This window comes from Chelonia mydas, chromosome 16, assembly GCF_015237465.2.
Source record: "Chelonia mydas isolate rCheMyd1 chromosome 16, rCheMyd1.pri.v2, whole genome shotgun sequence".
In the NCBI taxonomy this organism is placed as follows: Eukaryota; Metazoa; Chordata; order Testudines; family Cheloniidae; genus Chelonia; species Chelonia mydas.
In genome coordinates, this window is record NC_057857.1 from 14754644 (window position 1) to 14780177 (window position 25534).

The window sequence follows — 25534 nt, forward strand, 5'->3', positions numbered from 1 at the left end:
ATCGTGCCCATGAACGTAACCTGACCTGTGCATGGCTGCCATAGACCTGGTGGTGTGGAACGACATCCGATGAAAGCTTATCCTGATGGTATTAAAAATATGTTACCAATTGCCACATCCCTGTCATGTGTGCCATAAATTTGAAATAGAGCCAGGCTTTAGACCATGTGTTTTTCTGTGGTAGGAAATCGAGCCACGTTTGGGTTGCTCGTTTCAGGACAGATTTTCAAGGGCTCAGCTCCCAGTTAGCCAGTCGTGCGCCAGCTCTTTTATAGTTCACGTTGAGCAGAGCTTTTCTGTTCAGAAGTGGATGATTCTTTTAGTGCTCTAAAATCGGTGTGCTGTCTCAGATTATCTTGAAACTTGTTCTGCCTCCTGGGGCTGTTGGCTTGTATTAATGGGCCAGTTTGGGGGTCATTTGGGCAAGACATTCCTGAGATGCAGCCCCCCTAAAAATCTAAATAAGGGCTAGATTTCCAAATGTGCTCTTGTTGTGACGCGTCTGCCCAGATCAAATAGATGACTATTCTGCAGGGGGTACCGACTGCATGCTCCATGTTATATTTCCCATCATGCCCCACTGCATGCTCTGACTGTGTGCGTTTGTTGCCAAGGGCCTGAGGGCTGGAAAGCTGAAGCTCCAGGTGTCAAGGAAGTACGGCTGCATTGGGCCAATGGGGAGATCTACGTAGAGCAGGACGGAGAGGAACCAGCCGAGTTCATAGCACCAGGTACTCTATATGGGAATGCCCAGCTGAACTGCTACATTGTAACTGTGGTTACTGTGTGGCTGCAATAAAACCTGCACTGTGTGTTTAAGAATCCACAGTTAAAACAACGTACCAGCTGCCGTGTTCCACCCCAGAGGTGGCTGTATTTCAGTGGTAGATGAAGTGATTCCTTTGTATGTAAGGGAGGCAGTGGGTGCTAGTGGATAGGATGCTGGACTCAGAAGACATTGGTTCAGTTCCCAGCCCTGTCACTGGTTTGCTGGGTGACCTTGGGCAACTCAATTCCCCTGCTCTGTGCCTCAGTTTCCCCATCTGTAACATGGGGATAATGATATTGGCCTCCATTATAAAGGACATTGATATCTACTGAGGAAAGGTGCTACCTAAGAGCTAGGCATTAATATTACTGTTATTTGTGAAGAGCTTTGGGTCCCCTTGCCATGACAGGTGCTATATAAATACATGATGCCATTAGTGTTGTTACAAGGCTAAAAGGGAATTGAACCCTTAGCGTCCAAGCCATTAAAGCCATTCTCACACTCCCATGCCCCCTTGTTAGGAAGCATGTTGACGTTGACCGAGTGCTAATCTCAATGCAGATTAGAACAGCAGTGGAAACCCAGAACTATGTGTGAAATGAGCCAGGATCCATTGTACGCGCCAGGCCTGTGTCTGGGCCGGTTGGTTCTGCCATTGAAATCCATGGGAGCAGGATTGGGCCCAGAGGCTGGGAGGATCTCATGGACTCTCCTCTCTTCCTTTCACCTCCCAGAGAAGTTCCTGCGTGACCAGCGCCTCAGCTACGGGCAGCTCCTCTCCGTGCTCCTCCGAGCGGAGGGGAACAGGAGCAGATCCTCTCCATTTCCCGTCCGGCTGGTCTTAGAGGGAGATGGCATTGTGGTGTCTGTGAGCTATGCTGCCCCAGCAGGCCGTGGAAGCCAGCCCCACCATGGAGAGCACAAGGTCACCTTCAGGTACAGGCTGGCTGACCTCACTTCCCGGCAGACAGGCTTCTCCCTCACTAAAATCACCACCTCAGCTGGCCCCTCTGTTGGCTGAATCTAGCAGGGAGGCCAACAATTGAGTGGGCCATGGAGACTGAATTTCCCTCTCATCTTCGTCGCCTCTCTGGGCAGGTTTGAGACCCACTGGCAGGGCACCGTGGGGAGAGTTTGTACCAATGCTCCGTGTGCTGGACCTGTTCTGTCAGGCCAGCACCTTTCAGCAGTGCTACTTCCCATGGCCTGGTTCTGGTCTCAGTGCAAATCAGGACTGATTCTGCTGAGGTCAGTGTGTACTTACCCCAGTGTTAAACCAGTGTAAGCCATAACAGAATCAGGCCCACTGAGTCACCCAGAGTACCTTGCTCCATGGCCTGGGAACGCACAAACAGAGCAGGGTTTCCTCCTGCAAACTTGCCACGCCCCTTTGTCTGTGCCCCCTCTAGTGACTTCCCAACATTCACCTGCCTCGTTGCTGCCCTTCCCGTGCCTGCTGCCCCCTCCCTCAGGTCAAGATGGCACCCATTGTCTTTGTGTGGGCAGCTCTTGTAAGGAGCAAGGCCGCACCCTTCCCTTCTGGGCTGGTTTCCCACAGGCTCCACGAGGCGGAGGAGATGCAGCCCTCGCTGTCGTCCTTCAACTTCCAGCGTCTGCTCTCCAATCTGACTGCCCTCAGGATCAAGGTTGGCAACAGTGACACACCTTGTAAGTGACCCCCTGGTGGCACCACAGGCTGGGGGCTTCCTCCTGCGAAGAACACAGGAGAGCTCTGGGGCTGGGCACTGCACTGGGTAGCCCTGCAGTGCAACAGGGCGGTCAAAGGCTCGAGGGGAGGGAAGAAGATTTAGCTTGTAAGCTCTCCGGGGCGGGGGATGTCTGTGTACAGCACCTGGCACAATGGGGCCCTGATCCTGATTGGGGCCTGTGGGCGCTGCTGCCATATAAATGATTAATAATCATGGTCACCAGGTGGAGGCTGCACTGGGTTCCTCTTTGACTCTTGAATGCTGCTGACTGGGTGTTCTTTGGCCAAGGTCTTGAGGTTCAGAGACCCGCCCCACTCCACCTGTGGCCCTGAGTCTGAGGATGGAGTCTCCCTCTGAGTAGCGGGAGGCAGGTGGCATCGTGGGAATCTGTTCTCTGATCAGCGTGGGCTGTGATCTTACACTAAGCAGGGTTGGGTTAGGGGGTTACTCGGATGGGAGACCTTCCCGAGACACCTCGTGGTCTCAGGGATTCAATAAGCAGCATCCCTCTCTCTGAATCGGGGTGGTCTGATGCTAGGGGCATTGTGCGGCTGGAGTTACTGTTTCTGTGTATGAGACATAAAGCAGAGTCCTGCGGCTTATAGTTCCCACAGCTCGTGGTCAGCCTGGATGATCGAATGGGCCCTTCTGACCATCTCATGGCACTCTTTGTAGCAGTTAGCGTCGTGGCCGCATTCAAACTGTAATAGTTACATTCTGCCTCCCAAAATTCCCTCCGCAGGTTCAGACTCAACATGGCATTTTCACTTCCCGTCCTAAACTCTTGGGCAAGATTGCCCGAGCTGTTAAGCGATAGCCATGCTCCACCTCTCAGGTGGCTGCATTTCAGTGGTGGGCGCCCTGATCTCTCTCAATTTTACATACTGCGGGGGTGTTAGAAGGCTTAGTTAGTAAGGGCAAGATTTTCCAAATTGCCTTGTGATTTGCAATCCCTCAGTTGTTTGGCTGCCACGCTTAAGATGTCTTAAAGAGACTTGGTTTTCAGAGGAGAGGTGCTCAGCACTTTCTGAAACACATCTTGCCTAAGATGTCTCAAATCAGGCACCCAGAATCACTAGTCATGTGTGAAAATCGTACCCTGAGAGTATTTTGTAAAATGCTTTGAGATCCTTACATGGAAGGCGCTGGAGTTGGGCACAGTGCTCTGATCCCTTTTGATGGCCCATCCTGGAAGGGATGCTAGAGAGACTGGATTGATGGGTCCATTGTCTCTGAGCGGGTTATATTCGCCCATCGTAACTTCTGGTTTTCCCTTCCACAGGTAGAGTCTCCCTGAGTGAGGTCCAGCTCACCTCTGCTCGCCCAGGTCATTCCCTGCCTGCTCAGTGGGTGGAGGAGTGCATCTGCCCACAGGGGTACACTGGGCAGTTCTGCGAATCTTGCACTCCAGGCTACAAGAGAGAGATTCCATTGAGTGGGCCCTTCACCAGCTGCATCCCCTGTACTTGTAACCAGCACGGCAGCTGTGACCCTGACACAGGTTTGGATGCCCTGCTCTCTGTTAGTGATTTGCTTTTACCATCACACGATCTCTATCCTTCCTTTTCTAGAGACCTTCATGGCGTCAGTTCATTTCACAGCCTCCATTTATCCATATAATTACTGTGCAGTTAGGCTGTAAATAGATAATAAATCTGCATCATTCCCAAAGAAGGCTGGGAATTACACTTGAAGTTACAGTACCCAGCATCTCAGGTTATTGCCATGTAAATTTCAGGGGGGTGGTTTCATAACAGTCATTTCAGAGACAAAAATAACTGCCTCACGGTAATAATAATCATGCATGCATCTACCACCACAGATGTGCATGGCATTTTATGAACGTAAGTAGGACGGAAAAGCAGAGGTGTCGGTGGAAACGTTACTGGGGCCTGGATGGGGAGTTTGAATGTAATGCATGAAGAGCAGGAGGCCAATGGAATGATTGAAGGAGGAAGGGTGAGGTGGGCAGATCTTGAGGAGATGAAGATGACCTTGGCAGGGTGTTGGGGGCCAACTGGAGTGGCAGAAGTAAGAGGTAAGGAAGCTAGGCAGGAGAAGGCTACCGCACTTGCATTGCAAATGGATGAGCACATGGACAAAGGATTTATCAGTGAGGATAAGATGGGTATGAAGGGGAAGAAGCAACAGGCTTTAGTGAAGGAGACAGGGTAAGTGAAGAGAAGAAGCTATCTGGAGGTGGAACACAGACTGCATGTACCATGATCGGCAGTTGCAATGTAACTACACTATTACAGGGTTTTATACACAAAATGCTCTTCCAGTAACCAGTGAAATTTTCACACCCATCGTTAGGTCCAGTGTTCCCTCTAATTTTTTCCATCCATATGCAGAATGAATTTTGTTATGTGCACCATTTCGAGGTAATGTGTGGATGTGCACCACCAGTAGAAACCAAAAACCTAGATGTAATCTATATTTTAAAAAAGTTACTATAGGGATAATTACTCCAGCCAGGACAGGTTGGGCATTTTAGAGCTCACTATTCAAAAATTCAATTTAAGCATAAGAGAGAAATAAAAATTATGAAATGCATAGACCCGTCAAAAAACTAAAGTAACACACTTTGAAAGAAGTATCCAGAAGTAACAACAACCACCATACAAGTATATGTTGGGAGGTGAGTTTGAAGGACAGAGTGTGCGTGTGACAGAGACAGAAACGCACATTGCCCCTTTAAGTAAGTTGACCTCCACTTTAAGTACGCTGCCCTTTTAAGTAGATCAGCAAGTTCAGACACAGCAGGAGTTGCCAGCAAGCTCCCTCCTTCCTGAGCCCTGTCGTGCGCCCCCTGTCGTGCGCTCTGTGGAGATGGAGTACAGGGCCGGGGTGAGGGGGACACCCTGACATCAGCACCCTTTTCCCCTCTCCCTGCTTTGCACAGCAAGCAGGAGGCTTCCGGGAGCAGCTCCAAGGCCGAGGGCAGGAGCAGCACGCGGCACTGGGCGGAGGGACACCTGAACTGTGCGGCACTTGATAGCCTGCTGGGCAGTTGCCCACCCACGCAGCTTACAGGGAACTTAGGTTAGGTCTTGTAGTCTCTGCAGGCTACGGCTACTAGAGGGAGACATGTTCGTATGTAACCCACATTAGGAGAGTGTGTGGGGATGGGGTTGTCTCCCTCCAGTGGCTGGTCTATATAAAAGATTGCTGTAGCAGCACAGGAGGAGACCTAGTCCTTTAGCTCAAGTGGGAGAGACTCTTACCTTCAGCTCTGTGGGTCTAAGGGTTCAAATCTCACTGTCCACCCAAGTAGGGTGGGTTATGTGTGATCTCTCCCAGGCAGCCATGTTTCCTCACTAGAGGAGCATGAGATCACAGGTCTGATACTACATCTCCCGAGGTTCTGGGCTGGGGGGAAAGCAAGCAGATACACATGGAGTAGTGCTACATAGATGTAACCAAAACCAGATCTGCAAAGGCTGCCAACATCAAATGAATGGCAAACGGCAGAGACTCCCTGCTGTGAGCTCCACCTCCAGGGAAAGCCTCTCGGTTTCTCTGTCAGTGGGGAAAATCTGCTGGTTCATGGCATCACATGAGCACCCCGGTATCCAGACCAAAAGTTCAGCTGGGGTGACTGCATCTGCTGTCTGCAGATTCCTCATGCTGTTCCCATTGAACATGGCTTTGTTCTTCACTGCCTGCCCTCGACTGTCGCCAGTGTGCTCCGTTGATTCAGCTGCCACGTTTAACCCCAGCTTGTGCCTCAGTAGAGGGGTCACAGTGTGTGCTCTGCACAGCACGCAGATGTGAAAGGAGCTGCAGGGACACTCCCGTGCTGTCCTGATTCACACTGAGTAGTATTTTGCTCATCAAGTTGTCTCATTGACTGCAGTGCGGCTGCTTTACTCAGGGAGTAAGGCAGAATCAGGTCCATCTGATTGTATGAAATAATATAACATAACTCCATGGCTACCTGTGACCTCGCAGCTGTTAGTGTGTAACATTGTGAACATCATGGTGCTTTATGGTGACAGCAAGGACAGCACACAGGTCCGAAAAGCACAGACCATAAGCTAAAGTGGTACTAGCAGTATAGGGCCTGTGACACACAGCTGAGCCATCCTGAGCATGTATAATTAGACAGGCACGGTAGATGATGTACTCCCCTGGTCAGGTACAGCTCAGACATGGGCACCTGGCATATCTGCTACCCAATAACATACTGTCCATGTCACACAGAGCTCAGTCTGTCCATGAGTCCTCCTCTCAACATTCCCCGGCTAACGCCGTGGCAGGCCCTAATGGAGCCCAGTTCAACATAGTCCCGTCAAAGGGACTTGGAAATGATGATTTACTTGTTACTTAACTGAAGAAACCCAGGGCCCAGTGTCACTACTAACAGGACACCCCTCACCCCCACCCCACCGCCTGCGTCTTGCTGGTGTTCTGGCCCTGGCATTGTAACATCTGTGTTGCATGAATGAGGAATTGTTTATGGCTGGGACAGAGAGTACTTTAAAGAGCAGTTTTTAACATGCTCCTCTGCCCTGCCAGACAGAAATATTACAATGTTCTGCAGCTTCTCTCCCTCTTTTGTTGTGGAGTGCGGTGTCTGGAAGTCTCCAGTTTAATATGATTCCTGGGTGAAATTCCACACCTTTGATCTTTCGGCCTTCATTCTGACAATCAAGCCGCCCATCCATCATACAGGCATCCCTTCATTAATTTGCCACCCTTCTCTCTCCCTCCCTGTTTCTCTTTCAATTCCTTCTCTCCCCGTCGTGTCCGACTCATTTCACAGCTTCGCCCGCTGCGCTCCAAACTGCCCCATGTGTGCTCTTCCCAGGGACCTCTGAGTCCCCCAGGCCCCTCAGCGCACCCTCTTCCCCCTCATTGTCATGTGTCCCCCATGTGTTAAGCTGACTCCATGCCCTTGGGAAATTTTCCCAGAAACCTTTCCCACAGGCTAGCTTGCCTAGGATGATCTGATCTTTCCAACTGCATGACGAAATCATCATGGGACTCTCTGTGCTCGCTCTCTCTCCAGTGAATTGGACCGATTGCTGGAGGCAGAAGGGCTCCAGCCAAAGGGGAGGGATTCAGAGTTTCCCCATGTCCCCTGCTTGCTTCCTCAACCTGTCACTCCCTGGCTTAGGTCACACGAGGAAGTTACACTCATCTGCGGGGTTCTGGACCTGTTCCTTGTGTGTTGCATGACGCAGACAGTGCATGGGTTTGGACACATCTTGCACCGTCTTGGAGAAACACGTCAATGATTTCAGACTCGGACAGATTTTTAATATTGAGAATTCACTGGGCGTCCAGCCTGACGGTCGAGTGACCCAGGGAGAGCTGGGCTGCCATGGCTCTTTAAAATTCTGCTGGTGTTACTCAGGCCTTATTCCATGGAAGCCAATCAGTGTTTCTTGCTTGAGCAAGGACTGCAGGATTTGGTCCATAAATTGTAGAAAGGGAAACACACAAGCACACCCCTATTGTTGTGGGGAGCTGATTCAGTCAAATCCAAACCTGGATGTGACTGAAATTTTGCAGCGGGCCCCATCTCTCCAAAGGGCCCAGTGAAAACCCTGGGTCCAGACTCTGGGAGGTTGAAATTTGGCTCAGACGCATTCTAACTAGCAATTCCGCCAACCTGGGGCTGAGGCCTGACTCTTCTCTCCCCCGGGTGTAACTCTGTTTGACTTCGCTGGGGTTCCTCCTGATTCATCTCTGCTGCAGCTCCATTGACGTCTCGGGGTTTGCTCCAGGGATGGATTTGGTCCTCTGTGTCTGGATGGTGACACCAGGGATAAATCCAATGTAGAACCTGGAGCATGAGTTGAAAGGGATCCCTGAATGTAAAGGTTTGCAACTGTAGCTTAGCTATTGCCCCTAGGGATGACTGGAGGGATAGTTGGGTGAGCAGGAATGGGCCGTGGGTTGGGCACCCGGGGAACCAGAGTCATTGGAAGGGTACAGGGGGCAAGGCAAGGAACACTGGAGCGCTACAGAAGTTTGGCTAGGCAGTGAGCATGCAGTGGTGGGATGGGCAGATGGGGTGGGCTGGCTGAGGGGCTGGTACATTGATCCAGCGCAGGGGTGACTAATAGAGCTTGGCCTGGGGGGGTTCACCTTTTAGGACGTGAGAGAAATTTTCTGCTGAGGTCAGAGCCGAGGGTGGCTCAGCAAGCAGAAGGCAGAGGCACCCACCCATGGCTGACATGGGAAGCAGGTGCTGTGGCAAGCCCTGGGCTTGAGCAGAGGCAATGCCATGCTCACTGTCAAACTGGTGTGCGGCCTGGATGGCCAGAGACTGGGCACTAAGGTGGGATATTGGTGAGGAAGGGATGAATGGAGGCATGTCTACGCTGCAATTAGACACCTGCGGCTAGCCCGGGTCAGCTGATTCAACCTTGCAGGGTTCGGGCTAAGGGGCCATTCAGTTGTGGGGTAGACATTTGGGCTTGGGCTGGAGCCTGAGCTCTGGGGCCCTCCCACCTCGCAGGGTCCTAGAATTTGGGCACCAGCCCAAGCCCCAGTATCTACACTGCAATGAAACAGCCCCTTAGCCCCAATCAGCCAGCACGGGCCAGCTGCGGGTTTTGAATTGCAGTGTAGACGCGCCCTAAGGGACCTCGCCCATCCCAACTAAACCAGCTTGTTGAGAGGACAAGGCGGGATGCACAGTCTATCCACTGCAGGGACGGGCTGGGGAAAATGCTTCAGGGGTTTTCTAGGACCAGAGGATCCAACTCAGCCCATGCAATGGGTGATGTCTGACTCCACCCCAGTGCTACCCCCTGCTGTCCTCAGTGGGGTCACACTGGGGTAGCTTCGAGCATGAGGGGGTGATCCCTGGCCCAGGCAGGGGCCTGGGTTTTTTGCATCCTGGCTTCGGGCTCTCTAGCCTGGGGTGGGTGGTCTTTCTGCTCTGTCCCCTGCAGGGCGCTGCCAGTGCCTCCATCACACCGAGGGCCCGTCCTGCGAGCGCTGCGCCCTTGGCTTTCACGGCAACCCCTTCATGGGGCACTTTGACGACTGCCAGCCATGCCCGTGCCCCGGCCAGTCACCTTGCACGGCGATCCCGGAGAGCGGGGAGCTGGTGTGCACCCACTGCCCCCGGGGGCAGAGAGGTAAGGGGCTGAGATGGGGTGGGGGGAGCGGTTCTGGATGGGGAGGGGATGGGTGGGTTCACTGGCAGACTCCCCACACACGGTGTCGTCCCGTCCCTCCACCCCCATTGCTCACCCTCCCCAGGAAGACGCTGTGAGCTCTGTGACGATGGGTTTTTCGGAGATCCCTTGGGGAGGAACGGCCCGGCCCACCCTTGCAGCCCCTGCCAGTGCAACGGTAACGTGGACTCCAATGCCGTGGGCAACTGTGACCCCGACTCCGGCCAATGCCTGAGGTGCCTGTACAACACGTCAGGAGAGCACTGTGAAAAGTGCAGGGAGGGCTTCTACGGGAGTGCGCTGGCTCGGAGCCCCGCCAGAAAGTGTGCCCGTGAGTACGGATCCCCTCGCACACCCCTGGCCCTCCAGGGCTTCCCCCTCCCTGGACGCGGCCTTCTGCTTATCAGATTCCACTTCACGGGGGCATGGGGCCCCATTCACCCCCGGTGTAAACGGGCACCGCTGCCATGGAGGGGAAAAGAATCTGCACGCCATCCACTACAGGGCTGGATTTGGCCAGTGGTAGTGCCAGGGTAAACCAGCAAAACGTGGAGTGTTGGCTGGCGGGGGGGGATGGGCAGTGCCGTTGAGGGGTTAGAGTGGGGGGCTGAGTTAATGGAATTGCATCCCTGTGTGACCAGACCTGCCTTGGGCTCTATGATTATAACGCTTTGCGCCGCTGGCCGCCCCGCCTTCCCGAAGAGATGGGCAAGGGGTAGTGTGTGAAGCCTTCCGCCCCCTTTAGAGTTCCTTGGTTTTCTAGGTGGGGAAACTGAGGTACAGACGGGTGAAGGGACTGTCCAAAAGTCATGCAGCAAGTCAGGGGCAGAGCTGGGGATAGAACCCAGGTGTCCTGATTCCCAGTCCCTGGCTCGAGTCTGCCTGCTCCAGGTTAATAGCCGGTGTTTTCTCCCCCTAGCCTGTGAGTGTAACCCTGTCGGTTCGGCCCAGAGGCTGGAGGCCTGCGATCCCCTTACTGGTCAGTGCACCTGCCTCCCTCACGTGACCGGGCGAGACTGCAGCCGCTGCCAGCCGGGACATTATGACCTGCAGCCAGGGACTGGATGCAAGAGGTAGGTGGAGATGGAGCCCTTGTCAGCGCGCTGGGGAAGACGGTCTCTGAGTATCACTGCCCTGGACCACAGGGGATCCCCCCACAGGAGAGGGACCCAGCGGCTGGTGACGGGTTAACAAGGCTCCCTGCACTCTGTATTTACTGTGTGGCGCAGCTGCAGGAGCCAGACCCCTGCCCAGGTCCCAGCACCAGGTCCCCGTAAGAGCCGCAGCATGAGGTCCGGTGCCCACTGAAGGCAACGGCAAAGCCTCCCCACGGGTCAGCGGACCCAGCCTTCAGCCTCACGTCACCTAGTCGCTGCGTGGGGAGCTCTGATCTTGAACCAAAGCTCCCCCCACCCTCCGGCCCTGCACGTGTCACCTGGGACTCGCTCTGTCCTAGTGGCGGCTGGGGATGCCCCCAGCACCCAGGTGTTAACACACAGTGCTGGGCACACACTGCAGCTGACCTTGTGCCTGTTCCCATCCGGCTGGGTCCTTGGTGCCCGGTGGTGGCTGGGCCGAAGGTTTGTCTGCACTCACCACCTTCCTTTGCCTTTGTCCCAGCTGTGAGTGTCACCTGGTGGGATCCCAGGACAGCCAGTGCAACCCGCTCACAGGGCAGTGCCCCTGCCAGCCCGGTGTAGAAGGACAGTCGTGTGATCGATGCCAGCCTGGCTTCTTTGGGTTCTCGGTCAAGGGCTGCCGAGGTAACAGCAATGAGGAGCAGCTTCTCAAGAGAGGTCGTGTCACTCCGTTTCTCTCCCCTATCACTGATGGCTTATGGTATTGGTGCAGGACCCAGGACTGGCACAGGGGGCGGGCTGCTGTGGTGAAAACTGCGCCATGCCTGGGTCTTGCCATGTCCACTGATCATTCCCTCTCCTCACAGCATTCCCGGCCCAGTAACTGAATAGTTCAGTCCCCTCTTTTCTAACACAAAGGGGGCAGCAGGGTCTCCCGGTCGGGGCAGGAGCCTGGAAGACTCGGCTCCTGGGTTCTCTTCCCAGACTCGTCCTGGACTTGCAGTGTGACTCTCGGCAAGTCCCGCACCTCTTGGTGCGCCTGTGACCCTCGCTGCGCAATGGAGGTCAGAGTCTGGCCTGCTTCTCCAGGCCGTCCAGGGCTCGTGTCTGGAGCCCTTGGAGAGGCTGGGAGAAGAGACTCTAGAGAAGGGCAGTCAGCCGTGCGTTCTCCTCTGGGGGCCAGGCTCTGATTTTGATTGCGCTAGTGCAAATCTGGAGTGACTCTTCTGGATTCAGTGGAGCTACTCCTTCCCGTTGGCATTATTCTGGAGATCAGGGTCTCTGCCTTAGCCGCTGGGCTGACTGGTCATGGCTCCAGTCCATGGACGGACTTGGACCCTGCCAGGGACGCAGCGCCCCTCCTTACCTTGGGTCACCTACACCTGGGGTCTGGCTCACGCCAGCTGCTGTCCTCTGACCCCGCTGTCCCTTGTGTGCAGCCTGCAACTGCTCCCCGCTGGGTTCCGTCACCCCCCAGTGCCACGAGAACAGCACGTGCATCTGCACGAGGGGCTTTGTGGGCTACAAGTGCGATCAGTGCGAGGTGAACTTCTTCTACGCCCCGGAGCGGACTCTGTGCCAGGAGTGTCCCATCTGCTATGGCCTGGTGAAGGACGAGGTACAGCACCCGCCCTGCCTCCCGCCACACCCCCTGCCAAGGGGATTACAGAGCCAGAAGCTGCCCCCTCCTCGCAGGCTTCGGTCCCCCTGCCTGTCCAGGCCCTTTAGCAGCACCCCGGGCACCCCGCTCCCCTCAGGGGTCAGTACCGGGTATCTGGATGGAATGCTATGGCCTGTGGTATGCAGCAGGTCAGACTAGAATGGACCCTCCTGGCCTGGACCATTACGAATCTGACCCCCGTCCCCTGCCTCCTTGACTGTGCTGATCCTCCCCTGCCTCAGAGCCCCCTGCTTTCTCTGCACAGGCCTGCCTAGAATCCCCTTCGCCCCGCACACCCCTGACCCACCCTGACCGCTCTTCGTACTCACGGAGCCACACTTGCTCCCTCTTTCTCATGGGCCCCGCCCCCATCCCTCACACTGCCGTTCCCCCACCCCCATGTGCTGTGCCCTCTCCCAAGTGCCATCACTTTGCGGGCCACGGCCCTTTACTCTACCTTGCCCCGGCCCTATAGGCCTACCCTATATTTGCCTATATGCTGCCCTGTCCTATATACCGCCCTGCTCAGCCTGGCCCAAAGCACCACCCTATCCCGGCCCACACACCACTCTGCCTTGGCCCTATAGGCTGCCTCACAAGCCGTCCTCTCTGAAACACCCCATTGCCCTTGCAGGCTGACAAGCTGAAGGCCAAGCTGCAGCAGATGGAGGCGTGGCTGCAGAAACCAGGCTGCAGCAGCCCCCGGACCCATTACCCAGCGCTAGGAGAGGAGCCCCGAGGAGACCAGCTGCCAGGTAGGGAGGGGCAGAGGCAGGGGAGGCTCATCTCCTGGGGTCAGTGCAGGGAGGGCCCTGGGAGAGGAGCAGTGCACATCGGTCACTCTCCACGGCGCTCGGGGGCGACGGGGATGAAGGCAGCATAAGGGCCACGTGGACGGGGCTCCCTCCAGAGCCTGGTTCCGCCACGCGTTCACGTGGCCTGAGGGGGTCGCTAGAGAGCAACGTGGGTGCCAGCCACACAGTGCAGAGGCACGCTTCCCTTGTGGACAGCGGGGATGCCAGTGTTCCTCCAGTCAGCGGAGGCCAGAGCAGAGAAAAGCGCCGTTCCCCATCAGGCACTGGAGTCAGTGGGACCTTTGCACAAGAGCTCGGTGCACTGGGTGCATGTTGAGGGCTGAGCCCTCTGTTGGAAATCGATCTGCCGGTGTCATGGTGCGGCCGCTGGGTGCGGAGCACGCTTGGAAATCTGGCCGCAGTTGTGGGTGCTGAGCCTTGGGAACCTGCCCCTGAGCGGCCTTAAAGATCTTGTCCCGCATGGCTCTGCCGCAGCTGTGGGCATCACGTTACCAGGCGGATACTGACAAACTGGAGGGGCTCAGAGAAGAGGATGAGGTGGGTGGAGGGACCCGCAGGGTAAATGTGCAGAGCTGGGCTCAGCAACGACTCAGTGCGGGGAGGAGAGAGGCACTTGATTAATGGCTACAGGTATTTGGGTGTTGCCCGGGGAGAGGAATTGTTAAGGAGGGCTCAAGAGGGTGGACTTAGGTGCAGTGGAGGAATCCAACTGTCTATCATCAGAGCCCCCCGGCACTGGAACCTGTGAGGCTGGGGAAAACGTCCTGCTTGCCATGTAGACGCACACAGGTGTGAGCACGGGCCAGAGCGCCACTCCCCTCCCCTGGGCAGGAGCCGGCAATGCATCACCACAGGGCTCCCCGCCGCCCCCCGAGGGAAGGGGTGATGGCTGCAGGAGCGCTCTCGCTGTGCTGCTTGCAGATGCCAAGGCGGTGTTCCTGGAGCAGCTTGCCCAGCTGGAGGGCTCTGTGGGCACCACGTGGGGTCGGCTGAGGACCGTCAGCGGGACCGTGGGCTGCGCCAGTGGCGGTGACGAGAAAACCTGCCTCCTCCTGTCGGAAATCAGTGCCGTGCTGCGGTCCGCGCAGCGGGAGATCCAGCAGGCTGCGGCTACGCTGGCGACAACGGTGCCCGGCTCAAGCCCAGCACGCTGGGCTTCTCTCAATCCCTCTCACGTGGCACAGAATGGCTCTGAGCTGCACTAGGTGCTGGTACTACTGCCCCATCAGGGAAGGCCCCTTGTTACTTTCCCATCCCCGGCCCGGCAGGGGCCATGCTCGCAGGGGGTTCTAGGACCTGAATCAGTGACCTGCTCCTCCGGGTAAAGGAGCAGCACCAACAGGCAAGCACAGCGCCCCCCCCCACCCCCCTTGGTGACCTTTCAACCTTGCAGCCCTCCAGGTGCAATGCCCCCAGGGTGAGATTTCTTCCTTTGCTCTCTTTCTAATCCAGGGGAAATCCGTTCAGTGACTCTGCCACCCCCATGAGATCCTGGTGGCAGAGTTGGGGGTGCGGGGGGTTGTTCTTCCCACCAGGAAAGGCTGGGGAGAGCCCTAGAAAGGTGCGTTCAGAGCCATCCGGCGAGACTCACCCAGAATGTGACATGGAAGGAGTCTGCCCAGCCCTTCGCTGTCCCCGCAGAGGGGTCCCGGGGGCTGAACCCTGGGGTTTCACATTCATGTTGTTTTATATGTTTTTTTTAAGGTCATTCCTCATGAAATTTCCCAGCAGCCCACCAACTGGAGTCGCCTTGCGCTGGAGTCCCGGGCGCTGGCTGCCAGGTACCGTGCTTTGGAGATGCGTGCGCATAGATGCACACCCAGATTCGCACCCATGCATGCCTGCGTGTGCACACGGGCACATCTCCCACAGTCTGTGCAATACGTGTTCGCCTCACTCTGACACCTCCTCCTCCTCCAATCCTCTCGCTGGCTTCCCTGCAGGGCCGGCTACAGGCCCCAGCGAAGGAAGCAGGTGCCTGGGGCGGGCAATAGAAAGGGGCGGCACGCCGTCTGTCATCAGGGCGGCCCGTCCGGGTCTCTGGCGCCAATTCAGTCCCTCTCTTCCTCTTCGGCGGCACTTTGGCGGCAGCTCAACCAGCTTGGTTTTTTTGTTTTTTTTCCCTTTGCCGCTTGGGGCGGCAAAAAAGCTGGAGCCGGCCCTGCTTCCCTGCTCTGGGCACCTTGTTTTCTCTCCAAAGCTCTGCCCCGGCCTGCCTCTCTGAGGTCGTTCCCTCTCTTCCTCCTCCTCCTCCCACTCTCAGCCTTAGCCTCCTTTCAGGCTCCCCCTCACTCTTGGAAGCAACTCTCCCCCTCCCCCCTCCTTGAACCTCCATCCTTAAAGCCAGGCCTCTTGTGTATCCCCTGCTCTGAGCAGCTCACTGACCATCCTCATGCCCCCTGGTCTGCTGACCCACGTGTTGTGCCTGAGGCAGAGAGAAGGTCTCGGGACAGGTGCCTGAGCTTGTCCCGTGTGCTCTAAAGTACCCCGTGCTGGGAGAGTTCTCAGTAACCAGCCAAGTGCACGGACCGTGCAGTGACACCAGCACGCTCTGGATCACGGTGTCATCTGTTAGAGAGCAGAGAGGTGCAGGTGAGAGGTGGTCACGCCACCTGTCCGCCTTCTGGGCTCCAACGACTGGAGCAAGGAGCCCAACAGGCACCGTGCGGCTCTGGAGCCGGGAGCTGGATGCCATTCTGCCTCGTGCGCTCTGGCTGGAATCGTTCTGTTCCCGCTGCGGGCATCGGGTGAGTGGTGGCGATCCATCCGACTCGATCTCGTTCTGTTGCCTGAGACAGTGAGTTCAGGCCAAACTGACAGCACAAGGTTAGATCCCATCTATGCCCTGCTTCTGGGGCATAACCTCAGGGCTCACCTCTGATAGCATCTCTCGGGTGGGGGGTTGTCTCTGCAGTCACGAGGACGCAGCAGCTCAGCTGGAGTCTGTGGCCAGAAGAGCCCTGCTCGCTTCCAACACCAGCTACGCTCTCCTGCAGAGCATCCTGGAGGACAGCGCTAGCCTGGGGCTCAAGAGAGAGCTGGAAGACCGGTATGAGAACAGCAGGGTGCCTATGGGAGTGTGGCACAGGAGCCCCTTCCCCACGATGCCCTGCCAATGTGCCTCAACCCCAGCCGACAGGGACCCCCACTAGGGGCAAGAGGGGAGTTGTCTGCATGGCCCATTCAGTCCTTGGCCTCTTTGCCAAGCCTGCCAACAAGGGGGTTGGTTGTGGTGGTTTTGTGCTGTGGACACCTGGGCTGAGACCCACCAAAATCATTGCACACAAGCCACCAAAGTGCCATCGGGTAGTGCTGGTTCCCAGATCACGATCAGTCTGGACCAGCCTCAAACCCAGCAGGCTAGAGGGGACCCCCTACACCAGCAATCCCCTGAGCCCTGCATACCTGGCCAACTGCCAGCTCACTGTGTCCTTTTGCCAGCAGAAGACGCTCCTGCAGTGAGCAGCCCAGGCCCCCTTCCTCCTGCGAGATCACAGGTTTGTCTTGTGCCCCTTCTGTTTAGGTACCTGGAAATCCAGCAGGCGCAGGAGGAGCTGGCTGCTGGCGTGCTGGAGGTGGCAGCTGAGGCCAAGAGAACCTTTGTATCCATCCACCAAGCTAATGCAGACATGGCAAAGAACCTCGACGCTCCAGAGCTGGTGGGCAGCCCTTAGTGCTTGCACATGCTAACGACTGCAGGGCTGGGGAGTCATGCTGGAGACTCAGACGGGTCCCACCCAGCAGTGTGCCCAGTCCTAGCCCAGCAGGGCCCCTCTAGGGTGGAAAGGAGATTCAGGCTCCATGGCCGAGTCATCTGTCTAGGTACTTGTCCCCCCCACATCACTATGGTATCTGGATACCTCCCACTTGTGCCTAGATTGTATCCTCACACCCCTGTGAGGCAGGGTGGGAGTTGAGGCACAGGAGAGATGAAGACATTTGCCTAAGGTCATCCAGAGACCCTGTGGCTGAGCTGGGAATTGAACCCAGGCCTCGTGGGTTCCATCCCACTCCTTCCCACTAGACCAGCCAGCTTCGTTCTCTGCCTTCGTGCTGAGCCAGCCAGGGGACAGTCTGAGCCACCTCTGGCGTGGCCATGGGTGTGCCCGTAGTGTGGCTAGCATGGCCTTTCTCCATCCACAGGCGCTGGCTGGCAGGGGCGGGAAGGGGGCAGCTCCCAGCCTGAGAATGGTGCCTAGTGCAGCAGCAGCTCAGATCTCGCCTGCCTCTAAGGGCCTTCTGGGGAGGCTGAATATTATCCCCACTTTAAGCCAGGAACAGAGCCCAGGTCTCTTGACTCACTGTCCTATGCTCTGACCACTAGATACTTCCTCTGAGCTCATTCCCTGCCTCTCTGATGCTGGGGGCTTGGAGCAATGGGAGATGCCCCCTCCCGACAGCATCCGCTTTCTGACCAAGCTGTTTTGGTGCCTGACCCCACAGCGCTCCCTAGTGGTGCAGACCGGAGCCCTGACTCGGGAGGTGATGGAGCTGGAGCAGGGGGTGGAGGTGAAAGAGCGCATGGTCCTGGATGCGCGGGACTCTCTGATGGCTGCGCCACGCACGGAGCTGCAGAGGGCTCAGCAGTTTCAGCAGGCAAGTGTCGCAGGGAAAGATGGCTCGGGGCTGAAACCGGGGAGCCACTTTCCTGGCAAACTCAGAGCCTGCCACTGATTTAGGCTGGGGGGTGATAATTCATCTGCATCCATCTGCACCCACCAGCGCAGACAGGAGTGGGGAGAGTGAGGTTCTTCATCCTTTCTGGGGGACAGAGGCCTCTGCATCCCCACAGGAGCCCTCAGTTTCCCTCATCCCTTCCCCTCCCACACACCCTACCCTCTCTCTAGGCCCTGTCTCCTGCTGCGGTCCTTCTGGCCACAGAGAACTGGATGAGCCCGACCTCCCCGGCACCCGCGCTTGCTCCTCCCCCACCAGCCAGAGGGGACTGTCTGCAGCTGCTGGGCCCACTCAGGGGTGAGGAACAGGGGCAGGAGGGGCAGAGACACTCCCCCCTCAAAAAAAACCCTCACTGGGGGTTCACCCAGGCCGGCATGGGCAGAATAGGAGCCGGAACATTTAAAGCTGGGCATAGTTCTTTTCCCTGGGCCCTGTAGGGCTCTCAGATGCAGAGGGCAGTGCCTGGGTCCTCTGGAGTCAGCCCAGAGCATGTCTTGGCCCCCTGCTCTCCTGCCCCAAGAAAACCCACCCAAGCAGTCTCTGAATAGCATCATCGGATCAGCAGGAAGGCTCCCCCGATGAGACGCCCTCACGCCCCTAGATCTCACTCCTGCCTCTCCTTCCCCTGCAGCTGCGGAAGGGGGTTGATGCTGCCCGGACTCTGGCAGCCTCGTCAGTTTCGCACGGAAAGGCGGTGGTCTCTGAAGCAAAGTCCCTGCTGTCCAGCTTGGAAGGTAACAATCGCTGCCCAAAGCATCTCACCAGAGCTCAGCTCTTCTCCCCCTGCCCCCCCCAACTTATCCCAGCAGAGCCAGGGCGTGGGATGTGCCAACCCTGCCTTGCAGTGTGACACATGGGGCCGCCACCCTGCTCAGCCCCATAGAGTTCAGAGCCCCTGCAGGAGTCAGAGGCGAATGCAGATGGAGCAGGGAAAGCACATTTCTATACTGCCAGCAGGGAGTTCTCTGATCTGCTCTCTGCAGCACCAAGGATGGGACCTGACCGGGGTGGTGGGGTGCATGTGGCTCTGCTCCCGTTTCCGATCAGTCAAACACTGATGCGCTGGGGGCGTCCCTCACCCCACTGTACTGCAGCAGATGTGGCCGGAGGGGGCGGCGTCTGTCAAGCCCTGGGGGTTAAAACCTCTCGGAGGCTGCTAGGACAGGCACCGCCCGAGCAGCACCATTGCCAGCTTCCCCACCCTGCCCTTCTCCCGACACGGAGTGGGGCCGTGCCCAGCCCCTTCCGTTCCTGCTCTCTGTGCTGAGGCTGCTAATCCCCTGGCTCCTTTCTCGGGGCGCCATGGGATAGACAGACGTCTGATGCATGGCAGCCTTTGAACCAGTGACCTAGAGGCGACAGGGTGTGGAGTCTATTACCAGTCCTCCAGCATGGCTGGCTCCCTGCTACGGTTTGGGGATGGGTTTATTTCCCTCCTGCTTGGATGCTGGGAGGGGAAGGTCGGTTTTGGCTCCGCCCCGTTTCCCAGGGAGATTCTAATGCCTGGGGGTTGCTGGGTTCTTGCTCTGGTTCTGTTGAGCCTGCTTCTCTTCTTGTTGTCCCTGGCGTAGATCAGGATTAACTCCACTGATGTCCAGGAGGCTACAACAGTGCACGCTGGGGTGGAGGGGCCTAGTCTCTTAAACGCTGCCTTTGTCTGCAGGGGGGAAGAGGGTGTTTGCACGTCAGAAGGGGCAGGCCACCGTGAGCAGGAAGCTGGCCATCGTCCGGGACAGAGTGACTGTGGATGCCCAGAAGAAGATTAGACAGGCAGAGAGGGTGCTGGGAAACACTGTGTCTGTCTCCACTTCAGCCAAGAAGACGGTCAGAGAAGCAGAGAGAGTTGCCAGGGAGAGCTCCAAGGTCTGCAAGGCTGGTGTTCAACCGAGGGGGTGATGCATAGAGAGGGGGGCTGGACAAGCCTGAGCAGGGCTTGCCGGGAGTCTGGCACATGGCAAGTGAAGGGGGAGCTGGAGTCAGGCTTAATGCAGAGAGATGCTGCACGGGCTTCCCCAGCATAGCTCTGCCAATGCACCCCCCTCCTGACCTGCAACACCCCCTGCTGCCCTGGTACAGGATCCCACCCAGCTCTGCCAGTGTACCCCCATCCTAACCTGCAGCATCCCCTGCTGGCCTGGGGATCCCCCCCAGCTCTGCCAATGCCCCCCCATCCTGACCTGCAACACCCCTGCTGCCCTGGTACAGGATCCCCCCCAGCTCTGCCAATGCACGCCCATCCTGACCTGCAGCACCCCCGTCTTTCCTAAGAGCAGTTCAGAACCCCTTCTGTCAATCAGCCTTGATTCTAACCCGCAGCCCCCTGATCCCCACACAGCCCTGCCTCCTGGCATGCAGCATCCCTTGCCCTTTAGATCCAAAGCCCTCTCTTGAGCAGGGATTGTCAGTCATGCTGGGCTGGCTTTGCAGCGTGTCTCATGCTCCGGCTGACTTGCCTCTCAAGTCCAACATGAATTCCTGTGTCAGGAGGGCAGGGCTGGTGCGTGCACTCTCCGAGCTCAGCATCCCCCTTATGGAGCCTTCACTTACGCCACCAGGTGAGTGGCCCAAAGGCTCTTGTTGTTCGAGGGTGGGGTCCGGACTACCAACTGAGCTCTGGCGATAGCCTCTCTAAGAGGACGTCTTGTCTCAGCACAAGGAGGGGATGGGATGGGAGAGGAGCTATGCAAAAGCCAACTCCTACAGATCCTTCCCCTTTGTAACCCTGTGCTGCCCACGCCGTGCAGAGGTCCCAGGCCGTGCTGAGGGAAGGGAAGCGGGAACGCAAGCGCGCTGGTGAGCTCACCAAGCGCATCAATGTAACCCTGGCAGAAGTCTCAAGGCAGGAGCACGTGTCCAAGAAGCTCGGGGAAGAACTCGAGGCGTCTCACCAGGTGAGCTGTATCCCATGGGACTGTGGGGAAGAGTCCCCCTTTCCTCACCAGTGACCTGCCCCCCGGCTCCCACACCATTGATTCTGAGGGCAGGCGCAAATCTGGAAATCTCAGCAATTTATTTGGACTGAGGCTGTGTCCAAGGAACCCCAGGGCACCATGGCATGCAAGGCACGCATGTGGCATGCTCTGGAGAATACCCCACATGCAGGCTGGGACGCCATCCATGGGATCGCCCACATGGGGCTGATCTGTTGGCACTGGCAGCTAGAATCCTCCATAGGGCTTGTTATCTCGGGGGTCGCTAATGCACGTCCGTGTCTCTGTTGGAAGGTGAGGACAGGGATGAGTGAAGCTAAGAAGAGCCTCAGAGAAGCCCAGAGCTCCCTGGAGATGGACATTGGGACCCTGAATAACCTGCTCAGCAGCTTAGGTAAGAACCCACCCCGGGGCGCTGGTGGCACATCCCCTTCCTGGGCACCGAAGCCATCTGATCCACTCAGCTGTCTGTCGACCCTGTTGCACAGTCACGTGGGACAGCTCCACTCCAGCAGCACGTGCTGCCGGGGGGCCACGCTGCCTGGGACCTGTGAGTGTCATGAAAGCTTCCACCATCCTGATCTTGAAGAAATCTCCTGAGGGATAAATGCCCTCGTGGGACCTCAGAGGGAAATGCTGCTGCAAAGCTTGGCCTGCTGGAATCCCTTGGTGTTAGCTTTTCTCTGTGAGCCAAATCCAGTTCGGGCATCTCTGTTTACTTAGATGCTGCAATTCAAGTTGGGAACTTGGCCCTATATTTATTACAACAGATCTGTAGCCACCTAGGATGTCACAGCTGAGTCTCTGCTCTACATCGTGGTCACTAGGACCTTGATAGCCACAGCAGGGATCAAACCCAGAGCTTCCTGCTCTGAAACCACAGCCCAAGCACTTGAGTGAAAGGAGAATCTCCACCTGCTGTCAGCATGCCGCACCACGTGCAATTCCAGTTTTCGCCAGTAAAGGGCAGTGCTGTACTTTTCTTTTTTAAGCCTGAACTTTTTTGAGTTGCTGCTAAGGCAGCCAAGGAGAGCACTTCTCTCCCAGTGTTGTCAGTGGCCTCCTGAGTCACGAAAAGACCAGGACTGGCTTGTGGCACAATCCACATCCTGAGCTGCTTTTTGTCCTGGCCTCTGGACCTAGGTGCTGGATTTGCATGGGTTGTCTTCCCCCCCTCTCCCCGTTGGATCCTCAGTGGTGAGAACAGACTGTAATTGTGGGGTCAGCTATGGCCTGGGTGCAGTGTCAGGGAGGGCAGCCAGCAATGAATCAGGCTTCCTACCAAGCCAGGAGTTTGGGGCACACAAGGAAACGGGAAGTTTTGTATCCTTTTTATTTGATGTTTTTAATTTACATTACTGAGATCTGGGGCGGAGGGGAGATAAAACTCTGTGTCACTGAAAACGCCAGAGATTATTGAACCCAAAGCGATTTCAACAGCCAAATTTGGCCAAGTCACATCCACTCTTGGGGCCTCTGTTTCCCCTCCCACCTTTTGCCTGTCTTGCCTCTGTAGGCTCTGAGCTCATTGGGACAAGCACGTCCTCTCCCGGAGTGTGTACATACAGTGCCTAGCACAACGAGGCTGTGATCTCAGCTGGGGCCCAATAGTAAATCGACTTCTCCCTCTGGATGCTGGTAGTGTCTTTTTCTGCATTTAGCTTAGGCTGAGTAGTGAAACTAGCCTGGTTGGTTTTGCTCACTGTGGCAAGTCAGTTTCACGGTCAGGTTTCCCCATCACTGAGGAGGTTCCCACATCCAAGCCATAGATAATAGAATATCCAGGTTGGAAGGGACCTCAGGAGGTCATCTAGTTCAACCCCCTGCTCAAAGCAGGACCAATCCCCAATTTTTGCCCCAGATCCCTAAATGGCCCCCTCAAGGATTGAACTCACAACCCTTGGTTTAGCAAGCCAATGCTCAAACCACTGAGCTATCTCTCCCACCTAAAACTGGTGCTCCAGGTGCTTTGCCAGGGTGGGGGCCGGGGGGTGACAATCGCTAGCCCCATGCCACAGGTGTGGGAATGGAATGTGAAGTCACTTGGCCAGGGTCAGAGCAAGGCAATGCAGGGTGAGGATAGCACCCAAGTACTACAAGGCTGTTCCCAGTCCAGTAGGGAGCCATGTTTACATTAACTCCCTCCCCCCCCCCCCCCGCTTTATTCTTTGCAGTAGCTGGGAGCTTCCAACTCCCTTTATACCCTTTTAATTCATTCCCACCCCTGAGGCGTGAGCCCAGCATCTGTCTAAAGCCCCTTCGGCCTGGCTCCACACAGGGCTGCCAGGGCTCTCTGCCTCCTCCCTCACTGCTGTCTCCTCTTCATCCCGCCCAGGCAACCTGGAGCAGGACACGCACACAGCCGCTGTGCTGAGCACTAGCCGCCTGCAGCTGGACCGCCTGTGGCTGCGCCTGGCCAGGCCCGGAGCCCTGGAGAGGAAACTGAGCCATCTGCAGCGGGAGGCAGAGCAGCAGCAGCAGAAGATCCAGGCATTCGAGCGCGACCTTCAGGAGATCAGAGCCGACAAGCTGAACCTGGAGGAGGTTCTACAGAGCCTGCCGGAGGGCTGCTCGAGCTGGCAGTGAGCGGGCCCCATGGACAACCCCCATTGCCCCCACCTCCACAAGGAACTGCAGAGCCATGGACATCCCCCAGCTCACCGACAAGCTCCTCAAACCTGACCTCCGCTCTTTATGCTGCCGTCCCACAGAACAGCGAGGCAAGGTCTCTGTCTAAAGCTCTGGGACAAGGACCGCAGCCCCCAGCGGGACTGCCAGTTCAAAGGGTAAAACTTGTCCGTGCGGGAGCCAGAGCCGTCTTGGGAACCAACCCCAGACTGTGGAACAAACTCCTGTAGGAACTAAGGACCATCCCCAGGCCAACCCACCTGCCGCTTCCAGTGCCAGGTGCGCTTCTTCCACTGGCCTTCGAAACACACACACACACACACACACTCTCTCTCTCTGCTAGTCACGTCACTCCATGCTCTGCTGGGCGGTGCTCACACACCACGGGCTGGTGGACCACAGCGCACCCTGAATCGAATGGGAGAGCATCGAAGAAAGAGCTCGCGAGGGGGGCGTGGGACTGAGAGAGGGCTCAGTGCTGCCCCCTATGGGGGAAGTACACAACTGCCTGCTCCATGGGTCCTGCGGTCACACCAGCGTTGGTTGCAATGGGCACCAGTGCAAGTGCGGCGGCAGCCGTAACCTGGTCGAGGTGCGGGGGACAGGCCATGCCCTGCCTCTTGTGCTTCCACAGCTCTGCCAAGGTGGGACGGGTCCGTAGCAGCTCCGCTATCGGCCTCCCCTGTGGCACAGCGTATTTCCGGGCACTCAGGGGATGTGAATGGCCCAACGCCATGGTCTCTGTGTAGATGGCACCATCTCACTCAATACGTCGGGGGCGGGGGGGGATTACTAGCCATGGCCTATGTTCGCGCTTGCGGCTGCATCGCTGTCACCCCTGCTCTCAAGCTCAGCTTGGCTGCAGCCCGTAATTCCCAGCAGCTCGTTGGCCTCCCCTTGCTCTCCCTACCAGGAGGGGGAAGCGATGAAGAGCTGGGCAGTTGCCTTGGGCTTTGCAGCTGTGGTAGAGGGATCTGGCGTGACTGCTGACAAGTCCAGTGGCTAATGGCTAAAGCTTGACTATAATTCCCAATAGATGGGATCACTTGCAGGGAACGGCTACAGATAGAATGCTCCTCTGAAGTGGGCAGTGTCCGCTGTTTTCCCCTTCCTCTAATGGGTTGGTCCAGCTTGGAGCCAAGCAGTACATTAGGTAAGAGAGATCTAGCCCCTTCTGCTCTCATTCACATTGGTTTTGCAGTAGCATAACTCCAGGGGAGTGACTCCTGATTTTCACTGGTGTAAGTAAGATCATGCTAGAGCCATGCTAGGGGCCTGCTTCTGGTTTGCCTTTTAACCTGATTCTAATGTGCTTTGGTGCCATTCACACTATTAGAAACTGGTTTAGCTAGAGCCGCCTGTCAACCCCTTTTGCGAGGCTGCTGGAGCGGATTGTGGATCCCCCTCGCCCCACTGGCCCAGCTCTCTGGAAGTGACACAGAGCTCGTTCCTTTCCCTTGTTCTCGCCTATGCGCAAAAGCTGGCACCGGAGAAGAAAGCCCCAGCTGGGTGTTGTCAGACTCTCCCCCTCTCCCTGCCCAAGGACAGCTCTGTGAAAGCACAACAGTTGTTGCAAAGCGAGCACAGAACGATTCTAGCTTGGCTGGGAGGCCTGGACACACAGCCACATATTTGCCTCCCTAGGAAAACAACTGGGCATCTTCAATCTGCACACACACTCGCTGCTGTTAGAGAAATGTCAAGCCGTTGCCACCTGCCCAGTGCTGAAGAAGACATGATTCACCCGCCTTCCCGGCCTCTTTAGAGACCTGTTTCCTTAGCTGATGCTATGTGCTTGTAGCTGTATCCATTAAAAAAAATCTTAATATAATACATATGTTACATTCTGCTGGTAGTGCTGTTCACGGGCTATAAAACAGCTGGTAGCTGCGTGTGTGTGTGTGGGAAAATACATGACATACCTCTAGCATCTGTCCTCCAGCAGGCTCTCAGAGTTCTGTAAAGGAAAGCCTTACAAGAATGACTTCACCTAACAGTGAAGTGCAGCTGCTTCTGGGGTGGAAAGGGGCAGCTGTTTAACAGCTCACAGTACAATGGCATAACAGTTTAGGAGAGGAAGTAAAAACCCCAGTAGCCAATTGAAACTGCAGGGGGAATTTAGGGAGGC

General features: G+C 56.5%; 1 protein-coding gene across 2 annotated transcripts in view; it reads left to right on the top strand.

Moving 5' to 3' along the window:
* LAMC3 (laminin subunit gamma 3) overlaps positions 1-25237 on the top strand; it is a 44046-nt gene extending 18809 nt beyond the window's left edge. Inside the window, exons 9-28 of one of the 2 annotated variants that reach the window (XM_027823476.3) lie at positions 615-731; positions 1504-1705; positions 2328-2437; positions 3761-3979; positions 9390-9578; positions 9703-9948; positions 10537-10690; positions 11238-11380; positions 12136-12314; positions 12991-13111; positions 14093-14298; positions 14876-14952; positions 16086-16220; positions 16695-16830; positions 17615-17767; positions 18480-18582; positions 19512-19711; positions 20593-20739; positions 21073-21172; positions 23114-25237. In XM_027823476.3, the coding sequence (XP_027679277.2) occupies positions 615-731; positions 1504-1705; positions 2328-2437; positions 3761-3979; positions 9390-9578; positions 9703-9948; positions 10537-10690; positions 11238-11380; positions 12136-12314; positions 12991-13111; positions 14093-14298; positions 14876-14952; positions 16086-16220; positions 16695-16830; positions 17615-17767; positions 18480-18582; positions 19512-19711; positions 20593-20739; positions 21073-21172; positions 23114-23364 (3188 nt within the window). In that variant the 3' untranslated portion in view covers positions 23365-25237. Of the gene's footprint in view, positions 1-614; positions 732-1503; positions 1706-2327; positions 2438-3760; positions 3980-9389; positions 9579-9702; positions 9949-10536; positions 10691-11237; positions 11381-12135; positions 12315-12990; positions 13112-14092; positions 14299-14875; positions 14953-16085; positions 16221-16694; positions 16831-17495; positions 17768-18479; positions 18583-19511; positions 19712-20592; positions 20740-21072; positions 21173-23113 lie in introns of those variants that run through there. The other variant, XM_043530490.1, reaches the window with a different exon arrangement.
* Positions 25238-25534: the final 297 nt, after the last annotated feature.